The sequence below is a fragment of the Drosophila tropicalis genome, unplaced genomic scaffold (genome assembly GCF_018151085.1).
Source record: "Drosophila tropicalis isolate 14030-0801.00 unplaced genomic scaffold, ASM1815108v1 contig_158, whole genome shotgun sequence".
Lineage (NCBI taxonomy): Eukaryota > Metazoa > Arthropoda > Insecta > Diptera > Drosophilidae > Drosophila > Drosophila tropicalis.
In genome coordinates, this window is record NW_027172602.1 from 9,497,032 (window position 1) to 9,515,984 (window position 18,953).

Genomic DNA, 18,953 nt, shown 5'->3' on the forward strand with positions numbered 1-18,953 from the left:
AAAATAGCGGGTTTTCGCTCCTGCTCTCTCTTAAAATTGAGTAATGCCCGCTGCTAAAAATGAGCAATGGTCTTAATAATGTGTTTGCTCTCTCTTAAAATTGAGTGTAAAATTGAGCACAAAATTATGCTATAAATTTCATCATTGCTGCTGCCTTCTTTTCGGCTCATAACTTTTATATGTCGTTTTTGGTTACACCTAGGAAAGCTAAAAATAAAGAGGACAATTTCCAGAATTTCGCTAAGAGGAACTGCTTGTCAACGCTGGCAACTGTGTAATTGAAAGGTCCTGAAAGTTCAAGTGAAAAATCAATTTGTGTAGAAACTGAATTAAAGTGTTATTAATTTAGTGACTGTGTGTGTGTGTGTGTGTGGTAAATATAAACTAAGCCAAGAAACTATAACTTTAGAGAAAATGTTTAGAAAGATTTTTAATTAAAAAGTCCTGTAAAATCTATATGTATATTTAGAAACATTGTTGCGTGTGTGTGCGTGCGGGCGTTCGCGTGTGTGTACGTGTGTGTGTGTGAGTGTAGGCGAGCGCCGTTATTCAGGCTGCGCAGACTGCAAATAAAACTCCATGTCTATATCCTTCCTGTTGCCAACCAACGGCTAACGACCAACGCAACGCATCGCAACGAACGCCCTTCACCCCGACCCCCTCCCTAACTGTCTCTCTCTCTCTCTCTCTTTCTCCCTCTTCCTAACCAAATGCAACTCGTGCAACGATTTCTTCCTTTTCTTGTTCTTCTTCTTCTTCCTTCAACTGGCTTCCTTCAATTTCATTTTTTCTGCTCTCGGTTTTTAGGTCAGGCCAGAAGCCAGTCGACATTTGATACTCGTTGGCGTCGTTAGTTGCTGCTGCTGTTGAAAAAAAAAAAACCGAACTAAATAAGAAACCATCACCGCCCCCTGTCCGCACCGCCCGGCAGCCCGCCCCACATCTATGGATATATAGAAGGATGCTCAGGAGGATTTATGCAACAAAAGAAGAAGAAGAAGATGAAGCAGTAGCAGCAGCAGCCGAAGCCGAAGCTGAAGCAGTTGAACCATCATCATTGCTTCATCCTATAGTACATAGATAAATATATATATATGTATATATATCAAAAATCTGTGATGCATTAAGAGATAATGGCAGCCACTAATAGCCCAAGTCCCAGCACCAGTACAAGTGGCTCCTCGGCAACGCCATCTCTATCATTGGCCACAACACCGGCAACAACACCAACAACAACAACAACCACATTGGCCCACACCAAAACGATGACAACGGCAACACAAGCAAAACGTTTGGGCTACACATCGCCATCGACTTCCGTCATCTGTGAGGAGGTCTTCGATGATGCCTGTCTGCCATCATCAGAGGGTGAGTTCCTGTTACCATATTGTTGTTTTTCTACATACATATGTATGTATGTACGATAGAAGGCGTGGCACTACCTACTTCTCCTACAAACTGTAAATCAAAAAAAAAAATAGGAAACAAAAATCAATAATGGTCCAAAATACATACATATATATACATATAAAGGTATTCATGTAGGCGGCAACAGGTCAAGATTGAAATTTGTATTAACTAAATATAGGATTTTCGTAATGTTTTAGCACTCATCGATTTTGCATACGAATTTCGTTCCTTTGACCCTTTGACCCATAGCCATAAATAACATTTTCATCTATGGCAAATATGATATTGATTTAGAATTCATTAAAAGTCGTTAACAAAGATTTGTAGATTAGCTAAAAGTAGATCTGAAACTTCAAAGGGATGAGTAAATGAGAACTGAAATCCAAAACGAAATATTCGATCCATTCAATGGACATGGACAAATGTTCATTGAAGACCATGACTAAATAATTGATAAACTCGTGGTGGGATGCATCAAAATGGATTGGAATATTTGATGAATTTTTGGCTACCTGTTTGTAGGCGAAGGCTTCTTGCAATATTAATGTATAAGAAAAAGGCAGCTGCTTGTTTCGGACTGGTGACAAACATTCATTTATATAAAATATACAAACATATATTCTCTATGGCTACCAAAGGTCGGGGGAACTACCCTGCAAGCAAACACGCGCAATATGTAGCCTGGCCAAGTGAATTTGGCCAACAACCCTTCAGTTGGGTTAATTGTTGTCGTTCATGTCGTGGTTTCTGTTGGTTTTTTTTTACTTTTAACCAAGATTCCCGTCATGCCATACTCTGTGTGCATGTGTGTGTTTGTGTGTGGTGGTTTTTTTGGTTTCTTATCCAGACCAGCTAAAATCAATAGGCTCAATGCAAATGCAGGCCAAGTTGTGGTTGCTGTTGTTGCCTGGTCTTTTTCTTTCATTCATGCCATTCAGTTAACTGGCAGCTTTTCTATGGCCATGTTTATATTTACAAAGCCAAATGGAATTTATAAGCACACACAACATCCTCTTGTGCCTTCATCTCATCATCAGCAAGCAAGCGGATTCTAAGACTGGCTGGGTGAAAAAATGAAAGTCTTTATTGAAAGTAAAATTGGTCCTTAGAATTCCTTTCAAATCCTTTCACTCGCATTCATCTCAGGTTAGTACGTTTTATGGGAATCTCTTTTGCTCCAGCATGACATACTTTCCATATGCAGCTTTTTATTAGCCCAGTTAACATATCTGAGACTAAGCTAGACTATCCGCTCTCAATGGTGGATTAAGCCAGCGAGCAAATTCAAAGATTATCTTAACATGAATGAAATGAATGATGATCAACGATTTCTAACTGATTTCAAAAAGTTATATCGGAGTTATAAACGAAATTTGGCAATAAATGGAAATGAACTTTTAGAGAATATCGATTACTTGATAGTTTACCTCTGAAAATTTTGGGCAACAAAATCATCGAATCGACACTTTCAATTAATGCTCTACATTTCAATTGTGATTTGTCTTTTATTAAACGCAGATGCCTAGAAATTGCTGTCAATTCTTTAGTCAGTTGCACAATGCCTTTTCTTTCGTTTCGATTAGTCGCTATTGTGGCAAGTGGCTGGAAATTCTCTGGCAATCATTTTTCGAGTATCATAATGCCGAGTGACACCATTGAAATTATTGAGAACCCGACAAAAGGTGAGGAGAATGTGTTTATTGCAATGCAATTTAATCAAGGCAAACAATGGCAACATTTTTTAATTTAGAATGGATGCGTCTTTTGCATATGGAGATATCTAGTATTATTATTGAACTGAAGGTCTTGATTCACGTTTTGGCATTCACTTATATCATTTATCATGCGATTCGTTAATATGGATGTATGTACGGGGACCCCAAAAACAGATGTTGAAATTGCCAAGTTTTATATATGATTGAAATATACATACATATACATATGTATTATATAAAGATATTCTTGGATGTGCTTATTGTTAAATCTTTAAGGGTTTGGGTAAATTGGTCCTCTGGGGGGATGCCCTTTGGCACCATCAAGATGATTTACGTTATAGAATCGTAGGGATGAGCAGATGGGTTTAATCCTGGGTTGTGTTCCTTTTTCAGAGATCAACGAGTATGCAGCTCTGATTGGGATCGAAGCTGGCAAGGAACCGCATTTACTTTATCTAGCCAAAGAGGGTCTGATGGCCGCTTTGCCTGCAGAGTGGAAAATTTGGTAAGTTCCCATTTACTTTATTGTCATTTTGTTGACTTATATTGTTTCCGTTTCCGATTTCGATTTCGATAGCTACTCGGAGGAGAAGAGCGGCCATTACTATCACAATACACGCACGAAACAGTCGCAGTGGGATCATCCCTTGGATGCTGTCTACAGGGATCTGGTTGAGCAGACGCGACAAAAAGGTCGCTGCCGGTGGTGGAAGTGCAGCCACGCCCATAATTGATAATTCGGATGATGTATCGCAGTTGGATTCGGGCATACGTAGCATGCAAGGCACCGACGAATTGCTTGACGATATGAGTTCGCCTTTAAACAATGGTAGCAGCCAGGGACAGGGTCAGGGATCGGGATCGGGACTGGGACCGGGTCAGGGCGTTACAATGGCCAATCAATCGGTGACAATGGCTACGGCAACATTTCCGGGTCCAAGTGGTTTCAGTGGTGGCGTTAGCCGCTTTCTCGAGTCGCGCAGCAAAAGCTTTGGACCAATCTTTCAACCGGTGAAGAATACACGTTTCGAGGTGGCCAAGACAAATGCCCAAATCAGCCTGTCCATGAAATTTGCCACTCCTAAACAGCAGCAGCAGCAACAGGCGAGTGGAGAGTCGCCGCAGTCATCTAATGATCATCAGCAATTGCAACGCAAGGGCGGAGCTTTTCAGCTATCCGGCACGGGAGCAATGTTCCTGAAATCACGAAGGCAGCTGGAGCAGACCCCAACGGATGCAAGTGGATCAAATGCTCTAGCACAAAGTGGGGTCAAGGGTATTCTGCGTGACTCTAGCCTAACGGATATGCGGCGACGCCTGGAGCGGGATGAACAGCAGCCCCTGGCTGAGGGAGAGGACAAGAAAAGTGTACGCTTCAATTTGGAGGAGACGCAACGTTTGCGCAGCTCTCCAGAGGACGACAGTTCACGCAAATTGACGCAGAGTCCCGAGTTGTCTATTAACTCGGATGACGATGATGACGAGGATGAGGAGGAGGAGGAAGCTGCCGAGCGCGAAGATGATGTGGACGATGATGACGACGATGATGATGTCTGGGATGAGGTGGACGTGGTTGATCCTGATGCCATGGAGGTCATGTGCAGTCTGAATCCCTTCATAAGCGATGCATCGAAACCTATTCGGGTCATTAGTGTGCCCAAATCCCAGACAATTCAGATGATGAAGTCCCAAAATGGTGACTTTGAGCAAAGTCCAGAAGGAGGAGGAGGAGCTGCTGGTCCAGCGGCAGCAGTGGCTAGTAGTTATCTGGACAAACTCAAGGAGACGAATGCCGTGAAGCCTCTCTACGAGGACACCGATTCCGACTCCAAAGGCAGTTCGGTTCGTAGTTTTATCATCAATAAATCGGATCAGGACTCTCTTCAGGCAACTGGCAGCAATCCCTTCGATCTGGACGAACTGGGACGCAAACATAGCCATGAGTTGGAGCAGTTGCAGCGCAAATCGGCCCAGGCGGCCTCTGATAAGCTGGGCATGCGTTCTCTAAAGATGGCCAGCAAACTAGTCGGTCTCCTTAAGCATAAGGATCCGAGTGGCAGCCCTGGCGCCGGGTCAGATCTAACTGAAGCTCAGCTGCAGCAGGATATGGAGGCTCTGAAACGTGAGCATGAGGCAAAACTAAAGAGTTTGCGGCACGAATACGATCTCCGCTTGACCTCACATCAGCATCAGCTGGAAGAAGCCTTTGACCTCCAGCTGGAGGAGTATCGCGAGCAATTGGAGCAGCAGCTGCAAACCAAACGCAGTCAGGTGGTTGGTGAGCACAAAGCCCGCATGGCCACTCTGCAGAGCAATCATGCGGAGATTCTGCAAGAACTCGAACGCGATCTGCACAGTGAGGAGGAGATTCTGCGACGCGAGCATGCCGCGAAACTTTCCCAGATGCGCGACAAATTGGCCCACGAGCTGGAGCTGGAGAAGCAGCGTCTACGTGAAAATGGCGAGGAACGCCTCTACGAGAAGGTGCGTTGCGAGAAGCGTTTGCTCGAGGACAAGTATCGTTGCCTCAAGGAGAAGTATGTGCGGCTCAAGACGGATGTAAAGCTATCCCTGGAGCGGCGTAACCGCAGACGCGAGGCCCAGGCCCTGCAGCAGCATCACACGCATACGAACAACACGAATACGACAACCGGATCGGAGACGGAACGCTCCATATCGAATAAGCCATCGATTGGTAATAGTGAGAATCGATCGCTTAGCTATTCGGAGCAGGCTTGCGGTGGAACAGTGGCCAAGGTGAAGCCGCCCGTGCCACCGAAGACACATCTTAGCCATAAGCCGAGCATTACTAGTAAATATATCAAACATCTGCAGCTACAGGATGACACGAATACATCGATTAGCCAGTCGGATACAACCATATCGAATAATTATAGCAAAGGGCGTTATTTGCCCACTCCCGGAAGAGAGGCCACCGGGGGGAGGAGGAGGAGGAGGTGCTGGCGGAGGATGCATTGTGCTCAGCGACAATGGCAATTCCGATTCGGAGGCTGCCAGGAATCAAGAGAATAACAACAATAGCAACGGCACCAAGGGCTTGGGTCTTGGCTTGGGCTTGGGTCTAACTGGTGGACCACGCAAGAAGCTTTTCTCACGCACCAAATCGGCCTCCACATCGCGCCTTAACTCGGACAACAATTACAAACTGGAACGGCCATGCACTCCCGTCGAGAATCTGCGGCATCAATTGCAGAAGCTAGAGGATCTGGAAGACCAATTCCCGGAGCACACTTTGGATACAACGTATCATCTACGCTATCCCTTCACGGATATATCGAATGAGCATGCCGCTGTGGTAGGCGTTGGCTCAGAATTGGAGTTCTTTAAGCATCGCATCCACTTGGAGCGCGATTCGGTGCGCAGGGCCAAGGAGTCGTTGCGGACACAGCGCACCAACTTTAGGGCTCGTCAGCGTGAGATTAAGCAGCGACATAAAAGCACCACACTCTCACCCAGACACTCGCTGGACCAACTCATTCAGGAGGAGAAGGAGTTGACCGAAATGGAGGTGAATTTGCATCGCACACGCGCCCTCTTGGGCGAGAAGGTAATACGATTGCGGCACTTGGAGCAGAGTCTCTTGCGCATCTATGAGAAGGAGAAGCCCACCTTTGAGCTGGAGCCCAAGGACGACGCCACCACATTGAGTGATCTATCCTCGCACTCGAGTTCCGGCTTCAGCAGCACCGATTTCGCCAGCGGTGCCGATCTCAATAAGCGCAAGGAATACTTTCAGCAGGAGTCCAATGAGTGTATTCAAAATCTAGAGATTCTCAATGCAGAGATACGTGAGATTCTTGACATTCTTGGTCAGAAGCAGCAACAGCATCTACAGCAGCAAAATCAGCATCAGCCGCAGATGCAGCCCTTGGCTCTTATCTCGCCCAATGAGTTGAGTTGGTCGCATATGCTTAGTCAGCAGTCGGCATCGTCCACAGCAACCGCAGGAGGAGGAGGAGTAGTGGGACTGGGTGCCATTTCCCCAAACCCGTTGCCCCTTCAGTCGAGCAGCTCCAGCCATAGCATGGGAAGTGTTACCGGTACCATGCAGGTGCAAGTGCATGCCCCTCAGTCTATACCCACGCTGGCAGATCGTTTGGAGACATATCGCCAGTTGGCAGCTGGTCGCATGCATAGCTCCATGGGCGGTGCCATATTGGCGGCCAATACCATTGTCTCCCAGAGTCCACGGGCTGTCAACTATACCACGAGTCTGGTGGAGCGGACACGGGATTTGCGCAATTGGCTGCGTCAGGCGAAGACCGAGCATGAACTGCTCACTGGCATGGGTATGCATGGGCATGCCACGCCCACCACCAGTATGGGCATCACTACTGGCAATGGAGCAGCTAATGCTGCTGCCACTGGCTCACCTGCTGGCGGCAATTTGGCGGCAACACAACAACCTGGAGCAGCACAGACCAATCTGTAAACAGAATCTCTTGAATCAGAATCCGGATCAGTATCAGGATTAAACTTTATCTAGTCAGTTTATTGTTATGCCATTTCCATGACCATGGACAACTCAATCGAAATCGATCGAATCAATCAATATGCTCGATGACAATCGTTACGAGAGTCCATAAGTCTTTTCTCGCCCCTCTCCATGGTCCATGGTCATAAGTGTTTGTTCATATTCGTTTCCGTCGATAATTTGTAAAACAATTTAAACAAATTAGTTATTAAAAACACTCACACACACACACACACACATACATATATGTATACGTATATGTATTGATATGTTTAGTTAATGCAATCAAAAATGATTTTTGCAGAATTTTATGAAATTATATTTTCTAAAAAATATTTCTAGACTTTTTCTTAACATTTCTCAAATGTCGGTTGCATTTGCTTAGACATAAGTATATATATATCTATACATATGTATATGTATATGTAAAGCTTATATATTGATATTTATTATGATTATTATTTAAATACTCGCCTCCATATATATGCCTTTTGTTGCAAACAACTTTTACCCCCATCTCCCGCAATCCACTTTCTGTTTAGCGCCATCTATTAAATATCATGTGCATATTATAAACATTTAATTAATTAATATTTTTTTGGCTTTGTTAAAGTTTTGCTTAGTATTAAAACATAATGAAACGATCACCAAAAATAGACATGACGTCAATCAAATGAGAACTCCGCGAAATACTTTTCGAAATTTAACTACGTAAATTAACTAAAAGTTAATCCAAATGTTATAGTTAATAATTAATATAATAAACAATAAGAGGACGAAAGAAAATTGTTGACACAAAGGGAGACATCGACAAGGAAAGGTCCAGAGAAGAGAAAGTTGTTCAATTGTGGCAAATATTTGAAATTGAGCAAATAATTTGAGCAACAAATTGACAACGGTAGGAGAAAACAAAACGATTGATTGGAAAAGCTTTATACACTAAAATAGAAAAGATTAGCAGAAGAAAAGAAAAGAAAAATTCCCGATAACAAACCTTTTTCGAATCTCAAATACAATATTGAACTCAAAATTGACAAAAAATTTAAAAAAAATACAAAAATTGTTAATTCAAAATCATAAATTCAATTTCTATATATATATGTATATATATATTTATATCTATGTTAGCCAAAATATATATATACAGATCGATTATATACGCACATCACACATAAAATATATATATGTATGTATATTTACATAATTTGTAGGCAAAATATTACTCATACGTCATGTTGCCTTTCATTAAGCTGGCATAACATGTCGTATGAGTAATATGGCGAACCAACTTTTGAGTGACCAGTGAAATTTACTCCCAAAAGTATGCCATAAGCTGAAAAAAGATTCTTTGCAATGATTCATCTGATTTTTCCTGTTAATCTTTTAAACGAATAGAATTTGACTCTCTGAACGTTTATTGCATACTTTTGAGGGTAAATTTCTCTTCATTTTAGAGCCCAAGATCCAAGTAGGTGTTTGGATATTAAATGTGAGCAATACCCAATCCCTCGACTTGTGTTTCGTGAGTGGAACACATTGTCAATGGCAACAGTGGGACAAAATCAATTCAAAAATGTCTAAATGATTGGTAATATGATCCTAGCCTTACATATCAATCAAATTCTCAATAACTTCGATCGATAAGGTTTAAGTTGGTTTGTCTAAATGACCAAAACTCAGAGCATAGACTTCTTGTCACATACATATATATATATATATGTACATATACTTATGTGCAATCAAATGTAGCTAATCATTCGTGTTTTTTATTCATCATCAGTCTTGAGCACAATTAAGGAAAATGATCAGGAAAAACTTTGTATTGAAGAACGGAAAATCGTGTGAATATGTAATATGATGTTTTTTTTGCTCTTATTTGCCGTTAGGTTTATTTATTTTTTTTGAACCACTGTAATGCATGCTTGAAGTGACAGGGTGTGCCATAAGAAGAGCATGTGGTTCGAAATAGTACCTAATTATTTAAGGTCCAAGAATAAATGATATTGAAACTGAATTGTTTGACTCTTTGATCGATTTGATGTGGGACACTCACAAAGGACACCCTGTAGACGCACACATACACACAGACACAGACATAATAACATACATACATAAGCTATATGATATAAAGATATGAGAATTTTAGCAGATGTTACTTACTAATATCACTGATATTCAATAAACAAGAACAAAAATAATAAAATTCCAATAAAATACACACAATGTTTATATGTAGACCTATGGTTAATATATGTATTGTACTTTTTTAACGGTTTTTTTTTTCTAATTGTAGAAGTACCAGCATACGTATAACAGATATTTGTATAATGTATGTATAACACTTTCAGTTCCTGAGCAACAAAAAACGAAAAAAACAAAAAGCAACCTAACCTATAATGCACAATAATTTTGTGTATATGTATAAGTTTATTTACACACACACACACACACACACACATGCATACACGCACACATTTCCCTCTCTCTATACACATACATACATACATATATATTTATTGTAGAAGGTTAAGTCTGAATCTATTAACTGACAGTTGTGCCCCCCTCGGAAAAACAAATATGAAAAATATCGAATACAATTTATAGGAGTTGGTTCTGGTTTTTGTTTTTGCCTTTTATCTAAATGTATGTGTGGACACAATAGCAGCACATACATACATACATATATGGTATTTAGAACGCCTCCGACTATGATCGATATATAGATATATATACATATATACTTATGTAATGTGATATTGACTTTAGCCGTATGAAAGCTTGGGTTGTAAATTCGTGAGCCATAGCTAAAGTTGTATGTAGTAGTGTAAATAATACCAGAAAAACGAAAAACAAAACGAAAAACAAAAAACCAAACACCTCATCATTCAGTTTTCTTCCCTCTCCCACCCCCCATCTTGCACTTCTTCTGAATACATTCCACTTACATTACAACAAAACTCTGTCAATTTGTTAGATGTGTCTCTCTCTTTATGTGATAGAAGCCTAAAAGCAGGCAACACAAAACCAAAACAAGAATCACAAAATTTCAATTTGTTGTAATCCAAATAAATTCTCTTTGCTAATTATACAAAACACACACACACACAACAACACATACAGTAACGATAATAAAAACAATCGCATAACGATATACGAATATTTATATACATACACACATACATACATACATATATATAGACTTATAATTCAAATTCAATTCTGTTCATGTACGTGCACTGCAAGACTATATATGAAATGCACTCGAAATCTATAAATACATACAGACAAGTCTGTATATATACCAATATATATACATAAATATAACTAATCTAATTCATAGTTTGCATACTGTTAGCAATTTTAAATCAATCAAATTAATTAAACAATTTATTAAAAGAGACGCGGCCCAAATCGGAATGAGAATGAGAGAGTGAAGGATTCAGGAGGTTATTCATACAATACCTCAAATATATATGCAAAATTGTTGTTGGATTTTAGTTGAGTACAAAACAAATCTCTCTATATATACCCTTCCTTGTCAAAGTTCAAACGTTCCGACATTCAGTTGACGTTATCATATAAAGTCTAAAGGGCAAACGATCTTGGCAAGGGTATATAGAAAACATCGGCCCAATCGATGGAACTTACAGTTTTTGTTTTTTTGCCAAACAAACAAAACAAAAAAAAAAACAAAAGTATTTATTATGCGAATATCAATGTGAAGAAAATGTTTATATTATATACCATATTATATATTATTATTATTATAAATGAAATAATTGAAAATTTAAAAAAAAATACCGAGTTTTTGGAATAGCCTTACAAAGTCAAGCAAACGAGACGAAAGATGAAAGAGAGACAGACAGAGAGAGAGAGAGAGAGACAGTGATTACGTTTAAATGAATGTTTATGAATGATGAACAAAGATGAATACTTTTCAACAAATACAAAATCCAATATAAACTGAATGATAATTAGCACAAAATTTAAAAAAAAAAAACAAAGAAGAATTATAAAAATAAATAAAAAAACAAAAACTAAGAAAATTACCAATTAATCCAAAAACAATAATTTGTCTTTTATTTCTAAATATTGTACAATTCCATATTCTCCATATCGATATAGCCACAGAAATTGCTTAAAATCCATTTGAATAAATTCCAAAATGCATTGAAAAGGATTTTGCCCAATTTCGCAGGATTTTCTTGGCCTTGAACAGGTTCCGGGGTACCCGTTAACCAATTTGACCAGATTGTTCCATTCCACCAATGCATATTCACAGAATTCTTGATGATATTTTCTGTTTTCACATGTTAATTTTGAATATTATTGAATGTGACTCACAAATGATTTAAAAGTCTATGCCAATTCGTTTTGATGTCTAGTTGGTTTTTGAAAGGGTTATGGAAGGTTAGTGACTGCAAAGCTAAACAACCTTTGACATAGTCATTGCAATTGCTTAGCCTTAGGGTAGGCGTTTGAATAGATATGTATCTCTACCCATACATATGTATGTACATGTATGTAGAAAGTTTCGCCTTGACTTGTTTGGCTCTTCTTTTTTGTTTCAGTCTCTTCTATTGTCGTTTGTCTCTGCTTGCTAGTTTGTTTATTTGGTTCTTTTTTTATGCCAAGTATTTAATTCAATTTTGTCAACAAAATAGAAATGCCGTGTGCCATTCAGTTGTTGTGCATTTTAGCAGACAACCGACCACCTATCGATGCTGACAGTTAGCAGAACACAGTGCGGTTCTGATTCTGGTTCTGTGTCGTCGTCGTCGTCCCTTTGGTCTCCTCCTACGCAGAGGAACGCAGTGTTTTATCGATAAAGACTGAACAGGAGTCGATTGACTAAGAGTGTTACAATGTATAAACGCTTGTCTAAGCGTTCGAATAGTCCGCAGAGCCCCAGCCGACGTGAGCGGGCCAATTCGTTGACACCGCCACAAGATGGCCCAGCAGGATCGCCAGGACCTTTGCGCAAGCGACCTCCAGCCAATCGTTCGGCGCATCTCAATGAACTCTTTCGGCCGCGCTGCAATACAGATCCAAGTCGTCGACCTACACCCCAAACTCGCAGTGTTTTGGGCTCTTTGATACGACAGACCATCAAAGTGACAACCGCTTCGGTGGGCTTTACCACCAGTGAGGAGAGGTAAGCAAACTTTCGTTTCTCTCAGTGTGTTTTGCCCTTTGCCACGTTCGAGTGCTTCTTTGTTTATGTCTTGATGCAATCATTGCAAGGTCATGTTACTGTAATATCGTTAAGTAAATTTACCAAAAAATGTATTTATGTTTTGGCGCAGAGTGTGACGTTAAATTAGTGATTTATACTCAGTGAATACATTTGCCAATTAATTTATTGCAATGCCTTTTGTTTTCTATTAGTTTATTTTTACTGTTTTCCTCGATAAACAAATTAAATGTGCAATCCATGTGATTGTGATTAGATGCACATGGCGTAAGGCGGTGGGCGGCGGGTTGCTGCCAGAAGAGGGGGGGCAAAAAAAGCAAGTTTGACCTTCGGTTTTCAGGCCGAGATTACCTTCCGATGTGGCCGATGTGGCTCTCTGCAAGTGAAAGCTCTCTTTAGGCTGGCAACTTTCATGGGTATGTACATATCTTTAAAAGTCTCTCTGGAAAATTTTAGTTGAAACTGCCATTGAGTTGGCAATAATACATATGTGGTTCTTAGTTTTTTCTTGTCCACCCTAATGCTGCAAGTATTTGCATTGTTTTCTGTGCATGCGCAGCTGATTTCGCTCTCGCGAGCTCTCTTCATCTCATTTTACTCTCTGGCTGAGCAAGAGAATGCGCCGGCAAGCCAAAGAGAAAGCATCTCCATCTTTCGTATGTGTGTGGGTAGCTCTGAGCTCTGGGCACACACATCTTTTGAGTGAGGGTGGTTGACTTCCCCCGTGCACCGTCTCTCCGCCTCTGCACTACCTACTCCTACCTGACCGTTTCTGGTGGGTGATTTCGTTGCCCATTGATCAAAAGAAAATGCGAGTATTTTGGTTTTGATAAGCAGTTTGTTTCCAGTTATTGCATAGGAAACAATCTCGTATATCCATATACGGATCTGCGGCTATAAAATGCAGAAACTTTGCCCCTTTCAGTATGCAATTGTATAGAAAAGTATTTAATTTATTTATAACCTTAACAAAACATGTTTGCCAACGCATTCTTGGACTGCTTATTGCCTACTTTATGGAATAAAGTAGTCTCATTTCATAGAACTAGATCCGCCCATGCTATACATAAAAGATAAAAGAGAATTTACCCATTTTAACTTAGATAAGACTCTCTAAAGTATGCTATAAATGTAATCTATATACACATTTTGGGCTCATTTGCTTGCGAAAGGACAACAGAATACTAAAGTGAGTTCTAGAATCTCTTGTTGCATACTTTAGGCAGCATAGCTTTGGATCTTTACAGGGTATATAAAGTGCCATACAATACTAATTCTAATATCCCTGATGCAAATTGTTAATGGCTATGTACGAATGTTTGCTTTATTTGTATGTATACAGAAGAGCTTTAGTCTGTGTGTGTGTGTTTTGCTCATTTTGGGGGTTGCTTGCACATTAGTTGGTCTCTTTCCCCCCGCCAGCACCTTTTCGCAATCAGCTGTGTGAGTCTCTGACAGCGTTGCATATTAACAAATACCGGCATTGAGTCTGCCACGGCGAAATGAGAATGAAAATGAGAACGAAAATGTGAGCAAACGTAACAGAAGGGAGAACCAGAGTACAGAGAACACTGAAAATACTGAGAACGGGAGCAAAATGAAAATGTCATAATCAGGCAACGACTATGGCATAAGGCACAGCATAGGCAAAGGCAACATCGAAGGCAAAGGCACGGCAAAGGCAAAAGGCACTGGCCATAAGGCAGAGGCAGAGCAGTCGCTGTTGGGCATACAATTTGAGCGCGTGTCGTTTTTTTTTCTCCTTGGGCTTCTTCTTTCGTCCGGTGTTAATTTAATGCTTCTTCTTCTTACTTTTAACATATACATACATACATATGTAGATACATATATGCAAGTAAAAGTGTGTGCTCTGTTTTTGTTTTTGTATGCATTTGTTTAAACAATTCGCTGTAGTCGACAAATTTTTGTGTGTTCTGGTCTTCCCGAAAGACATCGTCTGTGAGGCGGGTGAAAAAAACAAAAAACAAATAAGCATAGAACAAAAACAAAAAAGATTGAATTACTTGTAAAAAAGTGCTTCCATAAAATCAACGCAAAATTCACAAAAAGTGCAAAAAGTGTTTGGAAAACTTTTATCAAAAGCATCAGCATGTAAAATTATTGCGTAAATTTGGCAAAAATCTTTGTGCAAATACAAAATCAAGGTAAAGAGCAATTACCTCAGTTATTTAGGGGGAATATACACACACATATGTACATACATATGTATGTACACACATGTATTTGAAGACTTCCAAAGAGCGCGTTGTATAATTGAGAATTGCAAATATATTTTGTTTGTTTTATTTGCTTATTAAATTTATCATTCATTTTTCATTTCAAAATGTCTCATATTGCAGATTAACTCAACTAGCCACAACTGGTTCGTTTAGTGACCATGACAATGGCAAAAGGAAACATTCCAGGTGAGTTGCCCCTCTTGACCCCTCACACCTCAAAGGGCTTCAAACGGGAAGCCATTCAGATTTTCATAGAGAAACATTTTAAATTGAAAACATATCTTTCAGTTTTAAGGGAACTAAGGTACAAGAATTCTCTTTATATCAAGAAATGTTATCGATATCCAAGGTCAATTTGTTGCTCTTGCAAATCGAAGAAAGCCAAGATTTATATGAAGATAACCCCTAAATATTATGTCATTATTGAACTTGCAAGTTTTATTATCAACTTGACTAAAAATTTAGCAAGGCATTTCAATTTTCTTTCAAAAAAAGTAATAAACTGTTTGATATACCCTTGATAGATAATAGGATACAACAGAAAGAGAGAGAGCTAAATCATTACCCATCCGCCATGTAGGATACAATTGATAAGGGTATTCAAATATCATAATGACCAATGTGAACTCTTATCTCCTCTGGTCTTGTCTTCACTTTTTTCTTCTGTACGCTTTCCTTCTTTTTGTTGGCAAGACAAAATTTAATGTGTACTCTTCTTGCCACAAAACGCTATTCAGTAAAAAATTTCTCTGACTACTCAACGAGCATAGAATACCTGTGAGTGTGTGTGTGTGTGTGTGTATAGAGTGTTTACCTCATTAACACACACTTTGCACACAGAATGACCCCATTTCTGGAGCATTTGATTTCAATTTAGTGCCCGCAAAATGTTTTATACTATATAACATATAGATAGATAGATGTTCTTTTGTCATCGTCATCGTCATTGTCGCCTTCGTGACTGATAGCACACTGAAGCTTACCCATTGATGATGATGATGATCATGGGAGGCTGGGGGGCTGCGAAATGTTTTTTTTTCACTTTTATTCGCTGTTATGTTTGTATGTATGTGTATTTGAGATTATAATTGAGGACACATACATATAGACTATATGCTTCTACATATTTATGATGGTATTGTTGTTTATAAATTGTCTAAATATTTAGCTGCGCATTAAAGGCGATCTGTCACAACAATTTCTGTGTGGTCATTGAGAAAGCAAGAGTTATTATCATAGTTGCCAATATTTAATCACTGAACAGAACAAGATAATCATTTTGTGAAAATATTATTTCAAATTCTTCATTCATTCAAAAATCAAGTATACGCGGGGCAGAGAGTAAATATCTTGCGAAAATATGAGAAAAATATGAAACAAATTATCAAAAAGGCTTTCCTTTACTTTTACTTTTGCCTTTGTTTAAGCCATTTGTCACATCAGTTTTTGCCATTTCCCTAGAAACACCTCCAAAACATGAATTTTGAACTCTTTAATTGATTGTTTTTGTGAGTAAAAGAACTTTTTTGAGGAACATGTTAGGATTGTAGGATCAGAGAGTCTTCAATTCGATTTGTTCACTGTTTATGTTTCGTCTTTGGTAGTTAGTTTTAAGAATTCTTGCAAAGATCCTTCTGATTAGAGGGTCGTTCACCAGTCATAAGTTTCTCTTAGCCATTCTCCAGAAGAAACCAAATGACCATTTGCTTTTTGTTTGCACAACTTTTGTTGGCTTGGGGCTCATCTTGGAGCACCCACACTTTCGATGGCTGTTTCATAGCCAGTCACGATCTTATAAACATCTCTTAAAGCACAATTTGCTTACTTCAATCGAAGCAATGGGTAATGAGAATAAGCCTCGTTTTGTAAGTAATCTACAAGAAATTCTATAGGTTGATTTGAGGAAGTTTTTGACATTAGTCCAAAGACTTAAGACCTCAAACAAACAACACGAAAACAGTTTCTTAACAAAGTTTCACATGAATATCTTATGGAAATGGATCGACTCGAAAGTCGTCTTAATATATTCTTCTCAACATGCATCCCTGAATATATATGTATGTAGGTATACATATGCTGATTTCTTTCTGTCATTTCAATCAATCAGCACTTTATTTCTGTTTTTTTTTTCTTCTTCATTAATACTTCCGATTTGAGCCTATTGATATTGTCAGACAAACAACAAACTTTATACATACATACATACATATAAAGTACAATATGTGTGTATACATACGTATCTACATACATGTGGACAAAGATTAGTCGAACTGTCCCGTCTGGCAGAGCTCGTTTGTCATACTGCTTTGCCAGAGTCTCAAGTATAAATTAATTTTTATGAATTATGTGTAGGAGTATCTACAATACATATATACATATGGTGTGATGTCGTAGCACTATATACGTAGTTGTTGTAGTTGGGTATATCATAATTTGGTTACTACTAATACTACTACTGCTGCTGCTGGTGGTGCTGGTGGTTATCATGGCTGAGCCCAACCACCTGCATTTGTTAGTCATACGACAAAATGATAGGGCCTACATGGGCAAAAATGTCAAGTTTCGGTTACTAGACTTTTCTTCTAAATGTTGTTCATGAAAATCTTCTCGCATTTCCCTCGTTATAGACAGATAGATAGATATACGCCCCTTTGGCGTCAAGAGACCACAACAACTTGAATATTAGATCAAATTTAAATTGAAAATTGTTTTCAAAAGCTTTACAGTTGCTATGTTGGTTTTTGTTTATTGCATTCAACCCCACCTCAAGTTGAACTTGATGGCGAGGACAAAATTGTCATCGACTTTTGCTGACATTGTTGGCCCCTTGTCAGTCCCCTAGCCCGGCCCAGTTTTAGGGGGAGTATTGGCAATAATAATAATAATAATAATAACAAAAGCAACAACCATACAACACAAAATGGGGCGTGTGGATAACTTATCTATGGGTTTTTATCAAAAGAGTATTTAATATGGTAAAAGTTGAGCTAATGTTGCCTAATTATTGGCCATGAACGTGGCCAAGGGTTAAGAAAAAACCAACCAACTTAACTATTATTTCTCTCTAAGGGATCTAGCCTCTGACTTTCGAAACCCTTTCGTCATGATCATCTAAATAAATGCTTAAGTCGATTGGTTGGGTTGGCAGTTGTAAGTTATTTGGTTGATTGGTTTCATTGGTCACTTGGTCAACGTTTCTTTTTTTTTTTATTTTCTTTGATAGCATTACGAGCAGTTTATAATACAAAAAAAAAAAAACAAATTTTTATTTATTTTGCGGTTTCTTCTGTGGGGCGGCGGCGGCGGCTTTGGCAGGCCCTGTCTTTGCCACGTTATATTTGCAGAATTGCAAAAGAAAGCCAAAAGCAAACAAACTACATAAAAGTCATACAAAAATATATACAAGTATATTGACAATACTTTTTTTTTTCTTTTTTGTTTTCGCTTTTGCGGTCAGTCGAAATCGAAATCGGTTAGCAAAAAAGTGCTGAAAGGAAAAGAAAACACCTTTGAGGGTGTTGCAGCTCAGCCAATTTATGTTTATTTATCAAATGCTAGAAGTTAATTTATGCTGAGATTTATATGCCTATATTTTGATAATATTTGGGCCTTGAATCATCAGTGAGCTATGGAAACTTACAGGGTGAAACAGAGATCAAGGCTCTTGAGGGCTTGAATTGTAAATATTTTGAATCTTTCATCACTTCCACTGCCTTTTAGTTTTCCAAGAAACTTTTTGGAAATCAAATATCATTCAGGTCTTGAGTTACTTCGAAGAACCAAGATCATTTGATGATGAGGGCAGCTGCTGCTTTACTTCAATCCCTAATAAGTGATCCATTGCCTCTTAATGTGGTTGGAAACATTGATGGTGAGGGCGTTTGCTACTTCATTTCAAT

General features: G+C 39.1%; 2 protein-coding genes and 1 long non-coding RNA gene across 4 annotated transcripts in view; all 3 read left to right on the top strand.

Moving 5' to 3' along the window:
• Positions 1-123: 123 nt before the first annotated feature.
• Cep164 (centrosomal protein 164) lies at positions 124-11,101 on the top strand. The gene is made up of 6 exons (XM_068303084.1): positions 124-285; positions 808-1,368; positions 3,519-3,630; positions 3,703-3,816; positions 3,848-6,030; positions 6,071-11,101. Exons 2-6 carry the CDS (start codon positions 1,134-1,136, stop codon positions 7,576-7,578), a joined length of 4,152 nt encoding a protein of 1,383 aa, XP_068159185.1. The 5' UTR covers positions 124-285; positions 808-1,133; the 3' UTR covers positions 7,579-11,101.
• LOC137587446 (uncharacterized) lies at positions 2,400-3,369 on the top strand. Of its 2 annotated transcripts, XR_011033928.1 has the most exons (3): positions 2,400-2,556; positions 2,929-3,092; positions 3,161-3,369. It is a non-coding gene; the product is annotated as an uncharacterized lncRNA (long non-coding RNA). The 2 variants fall into 2 exon arrangements; XR_011033927.1 differs by lacking the exon at positions 2,400-2,556 and having other exon boundaries at positions 2,882-3,092.
• A 1,369-nt stretch (positions 11,102-12,470) lies between the features above and the next one.
• Positions 12,471-18,953, top strand: part of LOC137586612 (streptococcal hemagglutinin-like) — a 29,210-nt gene continuing 22,727 nt past the window's right edge. The window contains exons 1-2 of the mRNA XM_068302713.1: positions 12,471-12,775; positions 15,175-15,240. Of these exons, the coding sequence (XP_068158814.1) occupies positions 12,486-12,775; positions 15,175-15,240 (356 nt within the window). The 5' untranslated portion in view covers positions 12,471-12,485. The remainder of the gene's footprint in view (positions 12,776-15,174; positions 15,241-18,953) is intronic.

Bases quoted from the DNA above. Each gene is read 5' to 3' on its own strand.
- Cep164 (XM_068303084.1), top strand. From the start codon at position 1,134: ATGGCAGCCACTAATAGCCCAAGTCCCAGCACCAGTACAAGTGGCTCC. The intron at 1,369-3,518 runs GTGAGTTCCTGT...TTCCTTTTTCAG, and splicing joins CTGTCTGCCATCATCAGAGG to AGATCAACGAGTATGCAGCT. The intron at 3,817-3,847 runs AGGTCGCTGCCG...AAGTGCAGCCAC, and splicing joins GTTGAGCAGACGCGACAAAA to GCCCATAATTGATAATTCGG.